Source organism: Opisthocomus hoazin, chromosome 4 (assembly GCF_030867145.1).
Source record: "Opisthocomus hoazin isolate bOpiHoa1 chromosome 4, bOpiHoa1.hap1, whole genome shotgun sequence".
Classification (NCBI taxonomy): Eukaryota; Metazoa; Chordata; class Aves; order Opisthocomiformes; family Opisthocomidae; genus Opisthocomus; species Opisthocomus hoazin.
Window position 1 is genome coordinate 93,312,808 of NC_134417.1, and position 20,990 is coordinate 93,333,797.

General features: G+C 43.9%; 1 protein-coding gene across 1 annotated transcript in view; it reads left to right on the forward strand.

Annotated features, from left to right (window-relative positions):
* PTH1R (parathyroid hormone 1 receptor) overlaps window positions 1-14,489 on the forward strand; it is a 130,574-nt gene extending 116,085 nt beyond the window's left edge. The window contains exons 10-13 of the mRNA XM_009938327.2: window positions 2,678-2,772; window positions 5,165-5,306; window positions 6,583-6,624; window positions 7,214-14,489. Coding sequence (XP_009936629.1) covers window positions 2,678-2,772; window positions 5,165-5,306; window positions 6,583-6,624; window positions 7,214-7,576 — 642 coding nt within the window. The 3' untranslated portion in view covers window positions 7,577-14,489. The remainder of the gene's footprint in view (window positions 1-2,677; window positions 2,773-5,164; window positions 5,307-6,582; window positions 6,625-7,213) is intronic.
* Window positions 14,490-20,990: the final 6,501 nt, after the last annotated feature.

Sequence of the window (20,990 nt, forward strand, 5' to 3'; positions counted from 1 at the left end):
TATACACTTCCTTCTGACTCACAAATCAGAAGGCCTTGAAATATGATCAGTGTGGGTGAGAAGAAAATCAGACCATCTGCATATAAACAGCAGGATAGTTTCTGAGATAAATACGCTCATATGTGTACTTAGGTGAGCTGCTTCAGACTTGGGGGTTTTTTTTGCTTTTTTTCTTCCTTAGAATTTACTTACGGTGGAAATTCTCTGCTTGGCTCTTGCAATTAGTTCTGCACCTTGAAAGAAACAAGTCACCAAGCCCACATCATGGTCATAGGAAACAAAATAGTATGATAGAGAAGAAAGTTCGTACAGTTCAACCAGACGAATGCCAGCAACCCCACTGCATTTAATTTAAAGCCCAATTAACAGAGGAGAAAGAGCTCAATTGAGGCTCATCCTTGTGAAAATAATGTTTCTCCTTGAGGCTCTGCTGTGCTTGTACCCTGGCTATTTGCAAATGCAGCTATTTATCATGCAAAAATATTCTGTGGGTTGTTTCTGTTTCATTTCTGTGGGTTCATATTGTTCACTTGGCTGCCTTTTCAGTTCCCACACTGGCTGGTCATATGTTGCTGGACTAATATATGCATTTTCTGGATGTATTCGCAGAGAATTTGGAGGCTGAGGGGCTTAAAATCCCTCCACTGTGCTGCTAACTTTGATGTTACGGATGCCATATAACAATTGAATAGTTGTCTGGATGTCTTATAGAACTTCTAAAGCACACATTTCATGAAGTCAGAGGAGTTTTCCTCCTGACTGTGATAAGGTTGGACATCTTCAATTTAGCTGACAAATGCGGAACAAGATCCCACTTTTGAATCTTTGAATCTAGAAAAACTCATATGAGAAACAAAGCCTGCCGTTTTTTTTTCCTTTCAGATTGGTTTCCAATGAAAATTAATTATATGCCCCCAGGCTGTGTGCTTCTCTGCCTGTCGGTCTGTCCCATCCCTCCCTTATAATTTTTGTGCCAGTCAGTAAATTCCAACCAAATGTAGCTAAGGGAATGGAGTTGCATGGATGTTAAATTGCCACAAACGTCATGAAAACAGTCGAATAGATACAGGAGAGAAATTATACTAATGCCTCTTCAAGGGAAAGGGTGTAATAGGACCTTACCTCCTTTTTAACACAGAGGAGAGCTGTTCAAAATGAACTTGCACCTCGTTAAAGGAGAAGGAATCCAACCACAGAAGACAAAGCCATAGCAAACCAGGTCATGTTCATTCAGTGGCTCAGGGAACTACTTGTTTTAACAGTGAGGGTAATTAACCGTTGGAACGACTTACCAATGGTTGTGGTAGGATCTCCGTCATGGAAACACTGAAACCCAGCTCTGCTATAGCTCAAACAAAAATGAATACAAGGAGGTCTTATGGACTGTGTTTTGCAGGAGATCAAACTAGAGGTTCACAACGGTGCCTTCTGGCATAAAACTATGAACCTGTGTGTGGTGTGGTAATTTGTTTCCTTGAAGTGCTGCTATACTGGCATCTGACAAGTCAAATGACTGCTGCAAGACTCCAGAGAAACCCATAGGCGCAAGCGTTAGCCCAGCCATCTAGATCTGCCAGTGCACAATGGTTCTGCTTGTGGCCTTACCGTAGTCCCAAGAATGGGTATGTCTGGGGCAACACCAGGTGTAATCCCAGCTCCAGCGAAACCAAGCTCTGAGGAGCTTCAAAGACTTGGGATTCCTCAAACACATCCCTATTTTTCTTTTCTGTTAAGTGACAGCATAGCCATGAGCTGTTGCTGTTTCCTTTTACTGCACGGGTCATCATGAGCATGTTCCTATAGGACTAGATTAGCTTTGTTGAGTGGCTGGCCACAAGACGGGTTCACAGATGTGCCTCTCTGCATAGGAAGTAGATATTATTTCCTCACTGTCTGTATCTGGTCTCGAGACTAAACACTCGTCTGGAGGGAGAGTTAGCAGGAGACATGCAGCAGAAATTTTACAGTTATATTGCCCTTTTGCATGCTTGATCTGTCACCTCTTGTTAGGTCAATTCTATGTCTTCGTCATGGTGCAGTTTGCTTTGTCTTCTTTCCTTTTGCACACCGAAATATAGAAAGGTATCCTCTAACACTTCTCTTAGCCCGAGGAGATCTTAATCTCAGGTAGGCTGCAAGAGACAAATATAAGCTAGTTCTGCTCTAATTCCTGGACTCGAAGCTAAGTTTTAGAGATTTATGAGGCCATGAAAATAACCCATATCACTGTATGGAGTTTTAAAAAAGGATTATGTGAAAAATACTGAGAGTTGTCTGTAGTCCATATCTCAGAATTCCTGGTAAGCACTGCCTTAATATAATGACATCATACACAGTTATCAGGTGTCTGCTGGGCTGGCTAGCTCAGATGTAGGTGTTTCCATGTGAGATGCTCACACTTTGTCAGAGAAAGCCATTCTCTCATCTCTCTCAGCCATTCAAGTTAAATACAGCTGACCGGATTCCACCAAACACAGGGTCTTCCCTGTGGAGCTTACCCCTTCCACAGGACAAGCTCTACCACAAGGAGCTTCAGAAACAGTATGATCAGGTCACTGTGTGCCACAGCCCCCTGACTCATCTTGAGGAAAACATTAACTAAACAACACTATCATTGTCTGGACCTTGTTTAACAGTTATCCTTTCTTTGTTGTTTTTTTTTCCCCACCTCTTCCAGGTAAATTTTATTCTTTTTATCAACATTATCAGAGTCCTAGCAACAAAGCTACGAGAGACGAATGCAGGGAGGTGTGACTCAAGACAACAGTACAGGTGAGTCACATACCCTCTGCACTTTCTGGAGATGTTAAAGTCCCCGTTTCACCTCCTTGTCCATAGAGGGAGCCCAGGGTGACTAATTTATGGAATCACCACAGAATCATGGAACAGTTTGAGGTGGAAAACACCTTAAAGCTTGTCTAGTTCCAACCCTCCTGCCATAGGCAGGGACACCTTCCACCAGACCAGGTTGCTCAAAGCCCCGTCAAACCTGGCCTTGAACACTTCTAGGAGGGGGCAGCCAAAATTTCTCTGGGAAACCTGTGAGAAGGCCTCACCACCCTCATGGTGAAGAATTTCTTTCTTATATTTAATTTAATTCTACCCTCCTTCAGTCTAAAGCCATTAGTTCACGGTGTCTAGAGTGTAGACACCTAATATAAGGCGAGAAGAATGCGATCTTCCAAGTCTGATAATGCAGAATGAATCAACTGCAGTTTAAACATCTTTCAAATCCAACCTGGAGGACCTGCCTCAGAGGTTAAAGAGAGGAATTCAGTCTCTTCGGCCAGTTTGGAAGTGACTGTGCTGGCCTTGAGCCAAGAGTGCAAAAATAAAAGCATTGCTTATGCTGTTGAAGCCCCTAAAACTTGTACCAATTTATTTATTTATTTCTATCTATTTCCCTCCTGTGCTTTGTAAAACTTGGTCTATTTCTTCAGTCTGCCCTTCAGTGCAAGTTTCAGTGCTTTTGCTGAAACGAAAAAAGGTTTCTGACTCTTTGCTGGAAATCTGGCCTTTCCTTGTTTGTTTTGTTTTCCTTTGTTCTGCCAACTCTTCTCTCTTGATAATTTAGAATATTTGTAACATGGTCAAAACTGGACAGAAAAAGCAGTTTTCTGAGACATCTCGGCTGTTTGAGAGTTCCTGAGGCTTCTAATAATCTCCTGAGCTCGACTGACCAGTATGCCACATGCAGAGGGGGGAGAGCAGAACGATCTGGGCTGCAAACCATGAGCTCATCGCTACCATCTCACTCTCCAAACACAAGACATTTCATGTGAAGCAGGAATGAGATTTGGCAGGAAAACATCTCTCCATTTTTCTTTACTGCCCTGTCAGGGCTCTGATTTATCTATTTGTTTATTTCTCCCTGGCTGAAGCTTGCTATTAATTATGGTTTGGATGGGGCCTTCTCCTTTTAATGTGTTAAATTCCCTCAGTGGTTTCCATTTGCTGGACAGAGGAGGTACCTGGTCCTTCTGGTAGTGATGTCTGCCCTTCTCAATAATTGCCTGCACTTGGTGACTTGCAGTAACTCTTGGCAGAAGGTATAATCCTTCAATTAACATCACTTCCAGGCAAGGCTGACTCCCTCAGGAGCAAGCCCAGCCAAGTACTTGGGGTTCCATTGTACCTCTGCCAAGTCCCCCAACACAGGTCCTAGGCAGAGATGGAGCTTCTTCTTTTAAAAGGGGCATTCCAGGTGATAGTGCACTCCCAAGAGTCTTCACCTCCTGCTTACCCCACAGTGCATCACTCTCTTCCCCTCAATATGTAGAGTAATTCTACTCCTAGATGCACTTCCTTCTCCACCAGCCTTGTTCATTGCACAGGAGACACTAAACCAGGGTGGACTTTCATCCAAGGAAGAACTTCTTTGCTTTAAGGGTGACAGAGCACTGGAAGTGACTGCCCAGAGGAGTTGTGGAGTCTCCTTCTCTGGAGATATTCAAAACCTGCCTGGAAGGTCCTGTGCAGCCTGCTCTGGGTGAACCTGCTTTGGCAGGGGGGTTGGACGGGGTGATCCCCAGAGGTCCCTTCCAACCCCTACCATTCTGTGATTCTGTGATTCTGTGACTCATGTCTTGCCTCAGTAAGCAGACAGAATCACAGAATCACAGAAAGGTGGAGGTTGGAAGGAATCTCTGGAGGTCATCTAGTCCAAGTCCCCCCTGCTCCAGCAGTGTCAGCTACTATAGGTTGTATAGGACCGTCTCCAGATATTGTATGTTGAAGCAGAACCATCCTTTAAGGAGACGGAGATTTAGTGCCAGTCAGAGGCTGAGGGCTGGAAGCACCAGCGCACTTTTTTTTCCAGTCACCCTTCCACCCTCTGCCCATGACTCTGACCCAAAGCTGGGGATAGCCTGAGGTGGAAAAAGACATCTCAGTGTCTTCATCTCTACGTTCAACTGCATCACATGGGGGCATGCATGTGGAGAGGGTTAGACTAGCATGTCAAGACATGCTGGAGGATGGACTGGGTTGTGTCACATGCCGTAAGAGAAGCAAAAATTTGAAATTGCAGGTGGCCAAGGGGGCATGTGAGCAAGAAAGAAATTACATACGACTTGTGTCCAAGGTATGAGGTGAACGAGCCTGGCTGGGAGGTTCATCCCATCCACTAATTTCTCTGTGTCTTTCTCTTTCCTTATTGCTGCAGGAAGCTGCTGAAATCTACCCTTGTTCTTATGCCTCTGTTTGGCGTTCACTATATTGTTTTCATGGCTATGCCATACACAGATGTGTCAGGGATTCTTTGGCAAGTTCAAATGCACTATGAAATGCTGTTCAACTCTTTCCAGGTATTGTAACCGTTAAATTATGGGGGCAAAAAATGAGAATTTCAATGGGGACAGGAGGGAAATGAGAGTGAAAACTGTTGTCTTTGGAAGCTGGGCTGTTTTTACAATACACCAGATTTCATTCACAAGGTGATCTGACAGTATTTTAGCACCAAGTATGTTTTATATTTGCAAAATACAACATATAAAGGCTCAGTGTATCCAACAAAAAAAATATTCCTGTTGAAAGATAGCTTACTCCACAAAATAAATCCCTTTCGATCCAGGTTAGACACAAGCTGGTAAGGTCCACAGAGACATGTTGTTTCACATTAGCTTCCAATCTGCTTGTCCCAAGTTGTCTTTCAGTCCTGTGAATGGATTCCTCAGTTCTAAGTTTGGGCAAAAAGCAGGTTCAGTTACAGGACTGGTCCTATATAAGACACAACAGCAATAATACACAACTCTCTACAGCCAGAGCAGTGTTTGATAGTCACCGCACGCCCTTCCCTGAGAGATTAACTTTTGGCTTGTGTGCTAGTCCCCATCGTCATGGTTGACCACTGTGGATGATGAAAAGTGGACAGTGGGTCTGGCCAGATGACAGTTTGGAGAAACTGTGAGGGAGATGGGGACCAAGCTTGCATTCATGCGCTTCCACAATTCCTGTTGGGTGCAGATGCGATAAAATAGTGGGTGACCTCAGCAAGACCTGCATAAGCTATTGGCCAACAAAAACGTGTAGATGATTTTCTGACATCTGAATTCCTTTGTTGATCCCACTCAACCAGTTCTGCCACACACATGAGCTGCTCTACTTGCAGCCAGGGCTGGAAAAGTCCCATCGGGACCATCTTCCACCCTCCCGTCCTGCAGCAGGATCTGCTACATGTAAAACACTGGAAGTGTTTGTCCAGTATGTTCATGAACACCCCCAGTGAGGGAGACCCCACTCCCCACCCCCTTCCCACACACCCACTACCATCTCAGATACTTTGCAAAAGATCTGGGGGTGAAAATAGACCTGTTAGCTAAACCATGACCCAGAGGGCTTATATATGTATACACACACACACGTACATGTATACACACAACTATTTTGTCAATAGTCTGCTGGGAAATGGCTATGTTTGTCTGTCTCTCATACGCTACTGAACAGTGCAAGGTTTCTTATGCATATAGCACATTATAAATGTCATTGATTTCAGAGGAACACAGGGACCCTGGGGAGCATCAGGAAAGAGATACTCACATGTAGCAAGATTAACATCAATATGTTGTCTCTTCTTCCTTCCAGGGATTTTTTGTTGCCATCATATACTGTTTTTGCAATGGAGAGGTAAGTCACTAGTTTCTTCATTATTTCGCTCCTTTGTTAGGTTAGTTGCACACACAGATGGTAAAGCAGATGCACATCAGCATATCCCTGCTTATTCTTGAGATGCGACCCTGTTTCGCACGAAGTGAAAGATCTGTCAATCCACATAGAAAGTTCATATCCTTGGTTTTAGACCTGTGAGACATCCAAGTCAAGATGTCACCAATAAATGAGCTACTGGAACTAACTAATGGAGAAAAAAAAATGTGATTTTTCTTTTCCCAGCACAGGTGCTATTTAGTGCTGCTTAATTTCAGACCCATGGCAGGAAGAAAAGTTGATTGACAGAGTAGCTCCTAACCAGCAAGTTCTTTTGATAGTCCAGGATTTTTTGACCTTTATTTCTATTACCAGAGTGATATGCTTTAATGTGTTTCTTTCCATTAATTCCCTCTATGGCTGCAAACTGAAAAAGTAGATGGTCAGTGCATGCACACCGGGAAAGAACAGAGCTACTTTCATGGCCCGGTCTGTGGATGCTACCTCCTTCTGATGACTCACAGTCACTCTCTTCTCCCACTCATGCTTTTTTTCCTGCCTTGTCTCTCAGGTCCAAGCAGAAATAAAGAAGTCATGGAGCAGGTGGACATTAGCACTTGACTTTAAAAGGAAAGCACGAAGTGGGAGCACAACCTACAGTTATGGACCAATGGTTTCCCACACCAGCATCACAAATGTAGCCACAAGAGGGGCACTTGCCCTCCATCTCAATACGAGACTTATACCAGGGACCCTCAATGGACACCGGAATTTGCCAGGTTATGTTAAAAATGGCTCCATTTCTGAGAACTCCATGCCTTCTTCTGGACCAGAGCAGTACAACAAAGATGAGGAGTACCTGAATGGCTCTGGGCTTTACGATGGAGACAGACCCACAGTACTTGTTGAAGAAGAAAGAGAGACAGTGATGTAAAGAGAGGAGGAGAAAAAAGAAGCAAAAGGATGAAAAAGGTTCCTGGAGAGCATTTAGTGGGTGAAAGAATATCAGGCCACGCTTTGGATGCCAAGGGTTTCCATACAGTTTCTCTGTTCTGTGGAACGAGAGGTTAAGTTCTATGGGAAAAAAAAAGTGAGCCACCAATGTGGCTAGCTGTCGATCACATACACATACTCAGTGATCTAAGTCTCCCCAGTGCTAACGGAGGCAGGGCTATGGCGGGCCTTGCTACCTGCTGAACAACAGAGATACTGCGAGTTCGCCAGGGAAGGTTGCAAAGCAGCACGTGGTCCTTGGACCTTTTGGAGAGCGTGAGTGGCCAAGGAGGAAAGGAGTCTCACCCAGTAAAGCAAGAGTCTTGCGGGGAGTGTGCAGTGCCATCTTCTTTCAAGGGTACAAACCACCCTGGGCATCAGCGTCTTCAGTTTGGTTTGCTCTTTCCCTGTAAATTTTGCCTGGTAACACACACAGCACTGATCAAAACCCCTTGGGGGTCATAGCTGCTTGGTCATGCAGAGAAGTGCTCAATACGGACAGTTTGGTACAACCGGTAGCATGTTCTTCCCTTGGGCAATCTCACTCCTTGCCAAAATGCTTCTCTGGGGTGGGCAGGGTTAACAGCTCATGGTTGTTGGATGCAGGAGGAAAATTCTATTCTCCTTTCCCTGACCTGAGCCCCAGTAGTAAGCCAGAAACCAAAGCAATTTTAAGATGGAAAATGTGGTTATCAGAATGTGCGACATTTTTGTTCTTCCAGACGCAGCAGTGGAGAGGGGCCCACCAAGCGGGTTGAGGCAGAGCAGGGGATTTGCAACTCTTGGGTATGTGTGCCTCTGTGTGTGTGGCTAAAGTCAGTTCAGAAGGTAGCTAACTGAGCCCTCCCCTTTTGCGGGTGCTCATGGAAACAGGCTTCAGTCATTTTTCAAACCTCTAAATTGTTTCTCATTGTGCCCTCTGAATTTCCTGCTTCTCGCTAGTCCAAACCCTCATGAGGAGAAAGATTCCGTCAGCCATCTGCCTGTATCATCCAGAAGCATAAGCTGCTGGGTTCAGCCAAACTTACCTTCATGAGATCCAAAAGCAAAATTTGCTGGATAAAAGCACAGGGATTACTCATGGATGGTCACATTCTGAACATCTTCTGAACTTCCTCATTCTTTGTGTTTTAGTCACACACACACATACTTACACCAGGTCAGACTCTTCGCTGGTGTAAACAAGTCTAACTTCAACCAAAGTCACTGAGTTTGCCTAGAAATGAGGAAATGCTATTGCAGTTGCACCCAAACGGAAGAGCACAAGGAAATGTCTCCTTCCTACAGGAGAGAGAGACCACGAAAATTTTGTCAGCATGCAGAGTTTCCCTTGCTGGTGCTTTTTGCACGGAGTGCCAAAAGGTTGTTCTCTGATACACATCATCTTCGGCAGAGATGAAGAGGTACAGTCCTTGTTGGCCAAGCGTGCATTGTGCTGGGGCTGTTTCACACCAGCTGATCACCTAGCGAAGGGTCTCTGCCAGCTTCCAATCATGATACAGAATTGCCCAGAAGTAGGAAATTAGAAACAGTGACCTAACTTCCTATTGCAGCACATTCTTCTCCAAAGGAAGGGACCTGGCTGAGCCAACATGGACCCTCTCTTCAGCCCCTGTCATAACCTCACTATTTGCTTGTTGCAGTCTAAGAGTCAGCTCCTCATGGTGCTTTTTTTTGGTATTTCTTTTTATCTTCCTGGCAAGCTTCTAGGACCTGAAGCATTTTGACCTCACCTGGTTGTTACTCAAATGTAATAGCAAAGAGGTATTGGGCAAGTTTGCAGAAGTCGTTCAGGCTGCAGGTGGGGCCGATGGGGTAACCTACTCTCTGTCCCAATCCTTTAGATACGGCTGCTGGGTGACATCAACCAGCACTTCTGAGATGCATCCAGCAATCAGCTGGTCTTCTGAGGCCAAATTAAGGACTAACTTCCCCAAAACTCTGAAGGAAGTCAGGAAGAGCAATTGGGATCTTGACTCTGTGTCCCACAGCTTCTTTAAACAACGTCTCAGGTTAGGATCTGATCCAAAGCCCAGTGAAGTCAACAAAAAGATAACCTCCTCCCTTCAAAATCTCTGAGTTTTGGATTCAGACCAAAACTGGGATGTGGTCGTTGAGAGGCAGTCCTCTGTCAGGCACTGAAGCACCTCTCCACCAGCTGCAGACATGCATGAGCAGGTCTTTAAAAGCCAGGATTTATTTGTGATGTTCTTTGCTTGTTTTGCATCATTAAAATAACTCAAAACTCATCATAACCATTTACCACCAAATGGCAGCTATTGAAATGTAAGATTTTCAAAGAATATCCTTTTTTCATGCTCTCTTGTTATTGTTGTTGTTGTCACCCGTATAACAATACTAACAATAGTACTACAGAGAAGTTCAGTAATCCTGCAAGCAAAGTCAACTCTAGTGAAATTTTGGCATGGAGAGCTAAGCAGCTCTGCAGAAACCTGCGCCAGCCCAGCTACTCTCACTGTTCGCCTTTTCCTCGCAGATGCTGGTATGTCTTCTGGAGGCAATCAAAAGGGGCAGAAGTTATTAACAGTCAGCTGTCAGAGTGTGTACAGCTGCATTATTTACCATCCCATGTGGCTGAATGGCCAATGAGAGAGAAGAACGTTGAACATGCTGGCTCTGGTTTTCCACTCTTCCAGAAGTGCGTTGTGCTGAAATCCTGCCAATTAGATGCAATGACCCTCCTGATTTTCTCGCTCAGAAAAATTTCTTAGTATCATTTCACTGCTGGAACAAAGCGAAAAAAAAGACCAAAAAAAACTCCACCGGTGACTCACTGTTTGCTTATGTTTGTTAATGAGCACTCAATATTAATAACATGTTTGACAATCACTTAACAAAGTTCAAGGAATTAGCAAAAACCATAAAATTATTTATAAACAAATACAACTCCCCTCTTAAAAAGCAGCCCTCACTGAAACGCATTCTTCACTGGATTATTTAGAGTAAATGTCTAAAAACTCTTGTTAAATGTAGATAAAAATTACATGCACAAGGGATGTACAGGGAAAGAAATCTTTTCTTAATCCTTTCAATCGCAAATCATGCATAATAGATTTATTTTTTTTCTGGGTGTTCATGTGCATGAGCGATATTCATGCAAAAATTGGGAAAAAGCTGATGCCAAAACAAGGGAATAACTCTGCCACTAAGACACGGCAGACTGTATGTTTGTCATAGTCTGTTCCTCTCTTTTCTGGGCTGGTCACAAACTCTTGATTGGGTGTGTAGGCCATGATCTATTAGGTAGAGGTCCAAGTACATGCTTCACTGATTTTAGTGAGGAAAGGATCAGACTTGTGATGTCTAAAAAGAGAGGAGAACACAATTTGCAGTTGTGATTTGCCCTGGAAAGGCAAGGAAAGTTGTACTGCTGACGCTTAGCCAAAGGCTCTAGATTCTAAGTGGGGTCTCCTCCACTTCCTCCATCGCCAGGAGAAGTGGGCATTTCTCAAGGGCAGTTACCCCCATCCAAAAGTCTGAGTCCACCTGGGATGACATTTCCTGTCCTGTCTGATTTGCTAGTGCAATCATAGCCCTGAAGGCCACAGAAAACAGAAATGTGGTGAGGTGAGGATGCATTTGTCTGCGGTTCATCTAGTGACCACTGCAAACCCTGCAGGCAGGAGAGGGTTTGTGCCCGTCGTGGTTCAGGTCCAACATGGGATGGTGGAGCAGGGAGAGCAGATTGCTTTGGAGTCAGTGTGCAGCAAACACACAGGCAAAGAGAGTTTCTCAAGTTCCCTTCAAGGAGGGGCAAAGGTCCAGAGGAGCTGGCTGCCTGTGTTTTTCTAGTTTTCCCTCCTCTATGGGGTCAGCTTTTTTCCCCTTTTCTTCCCATCCTGTAAAGCAGCTGGCAACCCTCAGGAGTCCTATAGACCCTCTTGCTTCTGTAAGCCTGCTGGGCTGGCACAGACCAAGCTGTGCACTGCAATATCCCAGCTGACTGACTCACATGGGGAGGAATCTCCTTGCCCATCTTTTGGATGGGTGTCTTCCTCTCCAGCACCACAGAAATGTTGGGCTTGGGCAAGGAATCTAACCCCCTGGCAGGTTCATCTCATGGTACCAGCCCAGCACCTCTTCTATATTCATCCACAACAGCACAGCCTGCTTTTCCTCTTGAGTCCTTCCTACTTGATCTACCACTTTTCTGGATGGACACAGAGCTGTTAAATGTTCCTCAGCCTTGTGTTTCTTAAGGATGACTTTTGGCAACAGGCTTGTAGTTTCTGCTTTGCCTGGTTGTGTGTAGACGAGTGTTTTTGCATCTTCTATACACTGCTTGGTCTTGGTTCAGATGAGATCATGTCTTGTCCTATTCCTCACCATTCCTCAACTCTGCTTCTTTCTTGTCTGATACATATTAGAGACAAATCAGTTCCCAAAGATTCCCAAAATTGAACTCTTCAGCCAGGGATTGGCTTTGTTTATCTGTTTATGGGCAATTGGCTGAAGGTCATAGAACATCCACGGTGCTGGTAAGAATTTTCCGGTTTTTGAACTATGAAAACACACTATGAGGGATTATCTCCAATTTTCTATTCCTGTTTATTTTTTTGACAAATTCAATAGCTGGCTTAGAGGTTTTTAAATTCCAGGTTCTCATGTTTCAAAAGGTTAAGAAACTTCATTTATAGATTAGGTTCTTGTTCTTTTTCACTGGATGATTTTTCTGCATATCTTTGGCCTAGAAAGCTTCAAGCAGAATTACTGAAGATGAGGAGAGGGATCAGTATATCCCTTACCTCATCTAAATCTCTCGCTATGGTCAATGACTTTTTCGCCAGAGATAGGACTGCATGAAATGAGGGAAAGCACTTTAAGAGTTGACCTTTAAGGGAGAGGTTGTATGAACCTGTGAAGTCTTTTCATGTGCAACATTGCTTCTTATTGGTGTATGTGCTTTTTTCCACCTGTTGGTGCCTGTGAGTTTCCTGAAGACCAGTCTGTATATCCCATGTCACAAATTGCCATTGCACTGGTGGCTGCAAGTTGTAAACTGCTCAAGGTGAGGAAGCTTCGTTTTAAGGCCATGGACAGGTTAATGTGGGTCTTCACTGTGCTACCTCCCTGCTAAGAGCACCTGCTAGGGAAGGGATCATGTTGTACCCTCAGGCAGGTCTAGGAAAACTGGCTTATTTCAACAAGCTTCATGCTGTTTGAAGGTTTGCTGTTTGATTTTTCGTTATTATCATTTTTACTGTTATTGCTGATGGGCTGCCACGTTCTACAGAATAAACGGAGGCCATATATGATATCCCTGGCCAGCTACGGAGCTTTTCAAGCATCCAGTGTGATTCTCCAGACGGAGTAGATTTTATATCCCATTCCTCTGCGGTGTCTTGAAATGAGAAAAATATTAAATTGTAAAGGAAATGAGTTTGTGAAAGATCCTATAAATAAATTTCAATCATGATTGGCCATGGTTGTCTGGATTTGCCTGGAAAACATAATAGTTCATAAATTGTATAAGTAAAATAAAGAGCATGTCCATCTCTGTGGACATTCATTGGAAGGCAGTTCTCCTGTTTTTGCTCATGGAAGTGAAAGGTTGAACCTGCTGGACAGCAAACACTGTTGGCCCAAAGGAATATTTTGTTTTGAGGCAACAAATCCTGCCATCTGTATAAAAAATTTTGGGCTTATCCTGTTCCACCCAAACTATTTTTGTGGCCTCTTATCAAATCAAAACTCAGGCTTAGCTCTTAGCTAAAGGGGGAGAGCAAAAGAAAGCAGAGGTGAGTTGTTGTAAAGACACATATTTAACTGAACCGCATTAAAACTTACCTCCACCACTTTGATTAAAAAGAAAAAATAGCCTGGGAAATGCAGATTGAATTTGCTTTCATTCAGGAAAAAGACAAAAGTGATAAGAAGCACAAAAAATGTAGGCTGGCATTTCTTTCTTTTTTTTTTTTCCCCTGATAATACTCAGTAGGCCAGAAAGTTTGAGCCAGAAATCTGGTCTCCTTGGTGTTTCCATGTCCTACTTGGCCTCTCTGTAGGAAATCTTCCGCAGGCCATTGTTGAATGAATTGGAATGGAGAGAGATGCATGGACACACGATTCAGAACCCACCTTTGCCTATGACCAGCCTCTGGTCATTTAAAGCTCAGAGACACCAAGCAACCTTGTGCTGAAGCAGAAATATTGCCAATGTGCTTCATTTAGTGATTAACCCCAAATTAATCCACTGTCTATACATAAAGCCTTGTAATAGGCACAGGGTGTCCTAACCAGGGTGCTTCTTTACTCAGTGCTAGTGGACATCCTCACCCGCTCCTCTTTGCTCTGTAGGAGGTATTGGAGATTTTAGATCAGGTATCTTCTACGGAGAGTCCAGCAGCTGAAGCTGGGACTGAGGCGTGACCTTTTGGGAGTGCTATCAGACTCCCATGTACCTACTTCACCCATAGCATAAGGCCGATGGTGGACCACTAACCTTTCTAGATCTTTGAAGCTGCTTGTCCCTAGCAGGTAGAGAAGACCGCAAAAAGGACACCAGCAGGGTGGACACCTCTACCCTCTATATCAATCCCATATTCAGATTAGTTGCTTTCCTTCTGTATACTTAACTTCTTTTTTCCAAACTACCGCTACAAAGCAGTGCCTAAAATGTTATTTAAAGAATTTGTTTAAGCACTTAATTTTCCATTTTAATTGGACGCAAATTCAGGGGTTTTTTCATGTCTAGAAGCCAATCTCAGCTCTCGATTTCAAAACCAATCCAGAGCATCGGAACAGGAACATGATTTGCTCAGATCGGCTGCACAGTGCCCTAGTCTCATCGTACCCACCACACCAGGCTCACAGCATGGGTACCCTGGCAGAGGTGGAAGGTCAGTCTGTCAAAATAGTATTTTGTTGGTGGTGAATTAATAAGAAAAGGGCACAGAGAGTAGGAAAAAGACTCGCTGTCTTTACAAAACACTTAAGAAGGATTGGAATTAATGAAATAGTAATTCAAAGTTATCATTTGTTTATTTCATCAGATTCTGTTGAGTGCTCTGATGGGGTCTGTGCAGTGTCTGGCTTTCTGGCTTCTCCCAATCAGACAGAGCTCTCTGTGATAGACAGAACAGCTATAATGAGCTGACAGAGTGATTCAAAGCCAGTGTCTAGAGCAGGACAGTTAGAAACAGACCTGATGTTGATTTTAGATTCATTGGCAGAAGGCAGGAGCTACTCCACTGAAGTTAATCAAGTTAATTCAGTCTAGTGCCAAGGCGAAACAGATCGGAATCTAAACCACTGTCCAAGACCCATGTACAATTTGCATAATGGAATTAAAATAAAGCTTCCAACTCTAGCTACACAAATACTCTGCTGAGAATTAGAGACCAGGCTTGCTGTTTGGGATTAAATAAAAGGACACCCAAGGCATCAGCTGTCACATAAAACAATCCCATTTTATCTGCTCCTGTCCAGATGAGCCTGTTCTCCCCACTGCCATACACTATGGTCACTTAGCCACACTCAAATGTTACAACTGGTAGGGATTTCTCTTAGCCCCTTCTTTCTTTTATTTTCTTTTTTCTTTTCTTTTCTTTTCTTTTCTTTTCTTTTCTTTTCTTTTCTTTTCTTTTCTTTTCTTTTCTTTTCTTTTCTTTTCTTTTCTTTTCTTTTCTTTTCTTTTCTTTTCTTTTCTTTTCTTTTCTTTTCTTTTCTTTTCTTTTCTTTTCTTTTCTTTTCTTTTCTTTTTCTTTTCTTTTCTTTTCCTTTTTCTTTTTCTTTTCCTTTCTTTTCCTTTTCTTTCCTTTTCTTTTCCTTTCTTTTCCTTTTCTTTCCTTTTCTTTTCCTTTTCTTTTATTCCTACTTGCGTGTGAACTCAGATCCTCCAAGTTTTGACACTGTCTTCGAGGTTTAAGCTAGCCTTCAGTATGCAAAGTTCAAGATAATAACAATATTTTGCGAGAAATTGGGAGGCAAGTAAGGAAAAGAATGTCACAGGGGTGCATTATAAGAAGGTTCCTCTGAAACCTTTCCCGCGGACCAGGGATGGGTTTGCAAACCTTGGCACAGCATTTCATCCTCCAATTGAACTCGCTCATTTTTTTCTTACAGAAGACATTGAGCCTTTCAGTATGACCTGCAAAGATCACACAATGTCTTTCCACTGTCTTCAGAGGGCTTGGGGTTAGAGCTGGAACACTGCTATTTAATATTCTTGTTTAATTTAATATTCTGATCTGCTCTTGTGGTTTCTGCGTCCTTCTCTAGTTTGGTACATTAGTGGTGCTTCAGGGCACACTTGCAGAACTATCCCTTGAACTGTCTTTGCATTTGTGGCATGCTGTAATTACTGCACCCATCTGGGGCCATCTCTCTGACCACATCTCTTGGTGGCATTCACTACTGACGGGCAGTGATGCTGCTTTGTAAGGGAGCCAAAGGCAGCTTATGCAAGAACAGAGTGCAACAATCTTTGTCCTAATTCAGAATGGATTTGCAAGACTCCAGCGAGGCAGGGCAGGGCTGGAAATCAGCACAGAGTCTAGCAGGGGCCAGGAACAAAAAAAAAGTTATGGAAGAGCTGACCCAGATGACCATAAGTAACCAGAAAGTCTTGCAAATCTGACTTCTTTTCAGGCAGACCTCCCTATCCAGCACAGATCTGACAGAGGTAGACTCCATTGCACAATTATGCTCTCTCCTAAGCCATCCCCTGTTTAGGAGAGCCTTGAAGAGAGCAAATGGGAGGTGTGTAACAAAGTCAGTACTTTCTCTTCATCTTCACTGGCACTTTTTGCCTTCTTTTTCACCCGAAGAAGGGCACATAAGAACCTCAACACGAGAACCTGGGATTCAGATCCATGTGTCCCGGATCCCACAGAGTAACTTCATCCTGTGACTGCAGCAGTGGTTTTCCTGGCACGTTAGATAAGGAATTTGATGGTATTTGATTATCTTCCTCAGACTGAGGGTTAACGATTCTGGGCTAACGATGTGGTGTGCAACAACACAGATGTGCTGGCATCAGTCCTGACCCCATGAAAATTGACACCAAAATGTCTGTTGATTTCCATGAGGTGGGTTTCACCCAGAAATTCTGAAGAGGGAAAGGGTAATGATTCCCTGTTCCAAAAACCTTACTTACCACCAGCATTTCAAGGTGTTTTTTTGCTTTAGATCCATAGCACTATAAGACCAGAGAGCAGACATCAAGAGGTAGAAGATGGTCTGAGTTACAATCTCCTCTCCTGAAGTGCTTTAAGAGTGAATACATTAGGTTTTCATATTGGTATCAGCTTCTACTTGTGAGGATTTAGGAAGTGCTAGATATTTGGCTAGAAAAAGGCATGGGATTAAAATGCTTGACATAGATGACATTGGTGTACTCTGGGTTTCAAGAATGCCTGGGCCTACGTCCTCTTAAATAGAGATCCACTTGAAAGACTGCTTAAAACAAGCTTAAATTAAGGGTGTTCTCCAAACAGGCAGACCTCAGGTACCAAAAACAGAAGACAAAATAATGACTTCACCAGAGAAGCAGCATCTATTTAAATCAGAGCATCATGACAGGCATGAGCCCTTCTAAATATAGAGCTGGGTGCTTCTCGCCAGGCCAAGCTTTTACCTTTTTATTGTTCTCTGTCTAAATTAACCGTTCTTCCTTGAGAGCTGCAGGGAAGGATGAACCAGAAGCCATTTGTTGTTAGAGGTGAAATGTTTTAAAGGGCAGGTTGTACGAGGTAGAGCTGGTGGAGGGAAAAGCAATTGGTTGTGGAAGAGGAAGGACAGGCATAGCCAAGCACCATTGTACAAACTCATCCCCTCGGCCCATCCCAACGTTCACTATGTCAATCTCTTGCCATCTGCACGAGCTGGGGCATGCACGAAGAGACAGACCTGCTGCTAAAAATCCTTGCTTCATCTCAGCAGCTTCAGGGTGACCCAGCCGTTGCGGTCACCAGAAGTGACGGGATCTGGCATTAGAATTCTGGGCAATTCAATAATGCCATTCTTGGCATTAGAAAAAGGACTCGGCCATTCCCAGCGGTCTCAGCGGTCTGCCAGGCTCTGCCCATGGAGTCTGTTTTCAATATATTGGCTCCTTTTTTCTAGTCTGGGCGTGGGGGAAAGGAGCTGGGGTGTGTTCTTCCCCCTCCAACTCGAGTGTTTTCACTGAAGTGCATTTTAAGACCTTGTTTCACTTCAGCAGAGGGGCAAAACTGAAAAACTAAAGGATGAAACTGTGATTTCTTTCTGTGTGTTATGGGACATTGCCTTGTGTGTGTCGTCAGGCAGGCATTTGGTTTACATTCCTCCACTTCTGCTTTCTGTATGGACCAAAATAATGAGCGGAAAATGACAAACCACAGGTGTATGTAAAAGGGAATTAAAATAAAAAGAAACCTTCATTGATTCTCATGAAATATTTCTTCTGTGTCTTTTTCTGCCGGTAGGAGTCAGAGCCTCAAAAATCGTTTAGGGGCACCTAAAATGGGCATGGGTTAGGTACTCCTTTGGGTTCATGAGGGAAGAGCTCCAAGAGCTCCTCCAGGTCACTAAGGATACAGAAAGATGGGAGTGAGCTATGTCTCTGGAAATCCTTTGGGAAGACATTACGCAGGGTGGCTTAAATACTCAATAAAGCTTGAGGTTTTCAGGAGCACTAGCAACAAACCTGGTCAGCTCCCATTCATGCCTCCTTCTGAGAAGCAGCTTTTGGAGACATGCTAGTTCAACTGCTGACAACTTTCTTATGCATAATTTAGTTCTAACAGCTTCTAAATAAGAAAGCTGATTTGATGAAGATGAAATTTAAGCCTTTTCCACCCAGAGTTTAGCCATTGCTTTTTTTTTTTTGATACAAGAGTGTGCTTTGGACAGGAGGAAGAACTGAACAGCAAGGCTTCTTGCCCCGACATTTAGCACACCTCATACACTCTGTGGGCTGTGTATCACCACTTCAGCAGCCACCACATTCCAGCAATATTTTCAGGAAAGTCAGCCAATACTACAGGTGGAAACAGGGGCTAATCATTTTCTGGTCTTTTAAATGGATAAGCATTGAATGATTGGCCTAATTTCAAAAAGCACTCAGGTCCCAACACTGCTGACCAAAGGCAGTTGCACCAACGCCTGCTCCAGACGGAGTTCTGCGGGTCTTGGCTGAGAATGAGATGGGTTGCTGTATAGACTGAGTGCCTTGATCTCACTCACTGACTTCAATACCAACATCAGATAACATCCAGGAGAGAGAACAACCACACTGCAGATGGTGTTGACCCTAACAGAGCTCCTCACACTTATCCCAGGGAGCTGTTTAACAACACCACTTCAGTGTGGTGCAGGAGTAGGTCTGACTGCCTTCCCATTCCCTCTGTTTACACACAAGCAAGTTTGCTCATAGGTTCTAACCTGAACTCGAGCTTGTTAGAGATAGGCCAGGTATAGCCCTAAACTTTGCTTTCAGCCAGGCTTTCTTTCACCTGAATGGACAGGAAAGGGACAGAGCACACTGCAACCCATCTACCTCCAGGTGTCCTGGCTACAGTTCTTTCCGAGTGCAAGATGGATGATTTCAAACCCAAATCAAGCAGATAAATAACCAACCATGTGGATAACAGTTACTTAGGTGATCAAGTTCAGTAAGTCTTATACGGCCCCTCATCTCACATTAAGACTGAGTGTTTCCCGCGTCATTTGCATTAACTTTCACTGGAGTAAAAGGAAGTGTGGCATCTCTCTGGCTGTGACCCTAAACGTCAGCTGGAGAATGCAGTAGAAAATTGCAGAATGACAGTAAAGCAGTGGGAAAAGGCAAACTGGATAAATCACCCTTTTCTCTTTCCCTAGTCCCAAAGCACAGTGCCTTCTAGTTCTATTGTTCTCCTAATGTGGTTGCAGTGTCTATTTTGAAGAATGCTGTCATGCTACTTGATACGCTCATGGTATCAGTGTCATGAGGGACGCGTCGTTCCATTCACAGCTATGCGATGCCTTCATCCAGCATGGCACAAACAATGCAGGGTGGTTCCCTGGAGCTCTGCCCTTGCACAGGGCGAAGGCTGTAACTGGGCACAAGCAAATGCTGCTTCTCATGAGGATGAAATATAATCACAGTAAAACTTAACTGGTGGAAACCTTTACAAAATGTCATCCCCACTGGCTAGGCTGCTCAGTACTTTCAAGCACTCTTTGGAACCCACTTCTCCTGTAACCTTTCCCCTCCCATTTAACCATTCCAAAACTGAATGGTTTCAGAGTCCACAACTAAGTACTCAATTTTTGTTATGCACAAGGCCCTAATTAGCGGTGACTCTTGCTTCATGTAGTCTTACATGACATTGGGTCTATGCTCTACAAACAAACAGAGGATTAAACCAGCTGATGTCAACTACACATGCCCTGCATTGCTGGTTTCACAGCACCCAGCTACCTTCTTCCTAGGCATCACCAACCAAAGAAAATGTGAGTTTATGCACCCTGCCTTGCTGCAGTAGCTTGGGTAGCAGGTTCACTATGCTGGGCTGTTTATGGGCACAGCTGAAGCAAGACCAGCATGAAATGTTGGTATCTCCTATGTTGATCATACACAGGACAGCTAATTAAGCAGAGTCACTTTGCTTCTGAAGCAGAAAGGAAGGTGACCAGCACAGTATGATGTTTTCCTGCAGTGGACTGGTGGTGCAAAAAGCTGGCAGAACAAAGGTGGGCTGGGTGCATTCCATCTGAAGTTGGACTGAACTACAAATGCAGCCCTCTCCCAGTGATCATCTAAGCATATCCCTAGATTCTTCGCCATTCTGCTCTCACCCATGCTGCCAGACATCTCACTGTTAAGATGGTTTCCCTTCTTCAACATATTTCTGCACTTTGAGCCAGCAGTTCAACCCAGCCAGGAGCAGATTATCATAGAATCCTAGAATCCTAGAATGGTTTGGGTTGGAAGAGTCAAGACCTATAAAGCTCATCTAGTCCAACCCCTCTGCAATGAGCAGGGACATCTTCAACTGGATAAGGTTGGTCAGAGACACATCCAACCCGACCTTGAATGTTTCCAGGGATGGGGCATCCAGTACCTCTCTGGGCAACCTGTGCCAGTGTTAGATTATATTTAAATGCCCTTAGATGCAACCTAGGTGAATCTGGAAATTGAGATAGTGGTATTGCAGCAAAGACAGATAAACAAGCTAGACTGACATAAAAACATGCATATTTTTCCCCCCAGGAGAAGCAGAAGTCTCAGCTTGCCACTGGCTGAGCAATTGGCTGAAATCTGTCCAGTTCTCTCTCGAAGAACAAAAACTTTGCAAAGAATTTTCCATTTCTCCGTGCTCTACTGAATGCCACAAAGATTAACGAGTAATATTAGCTGTGCTGAAGTA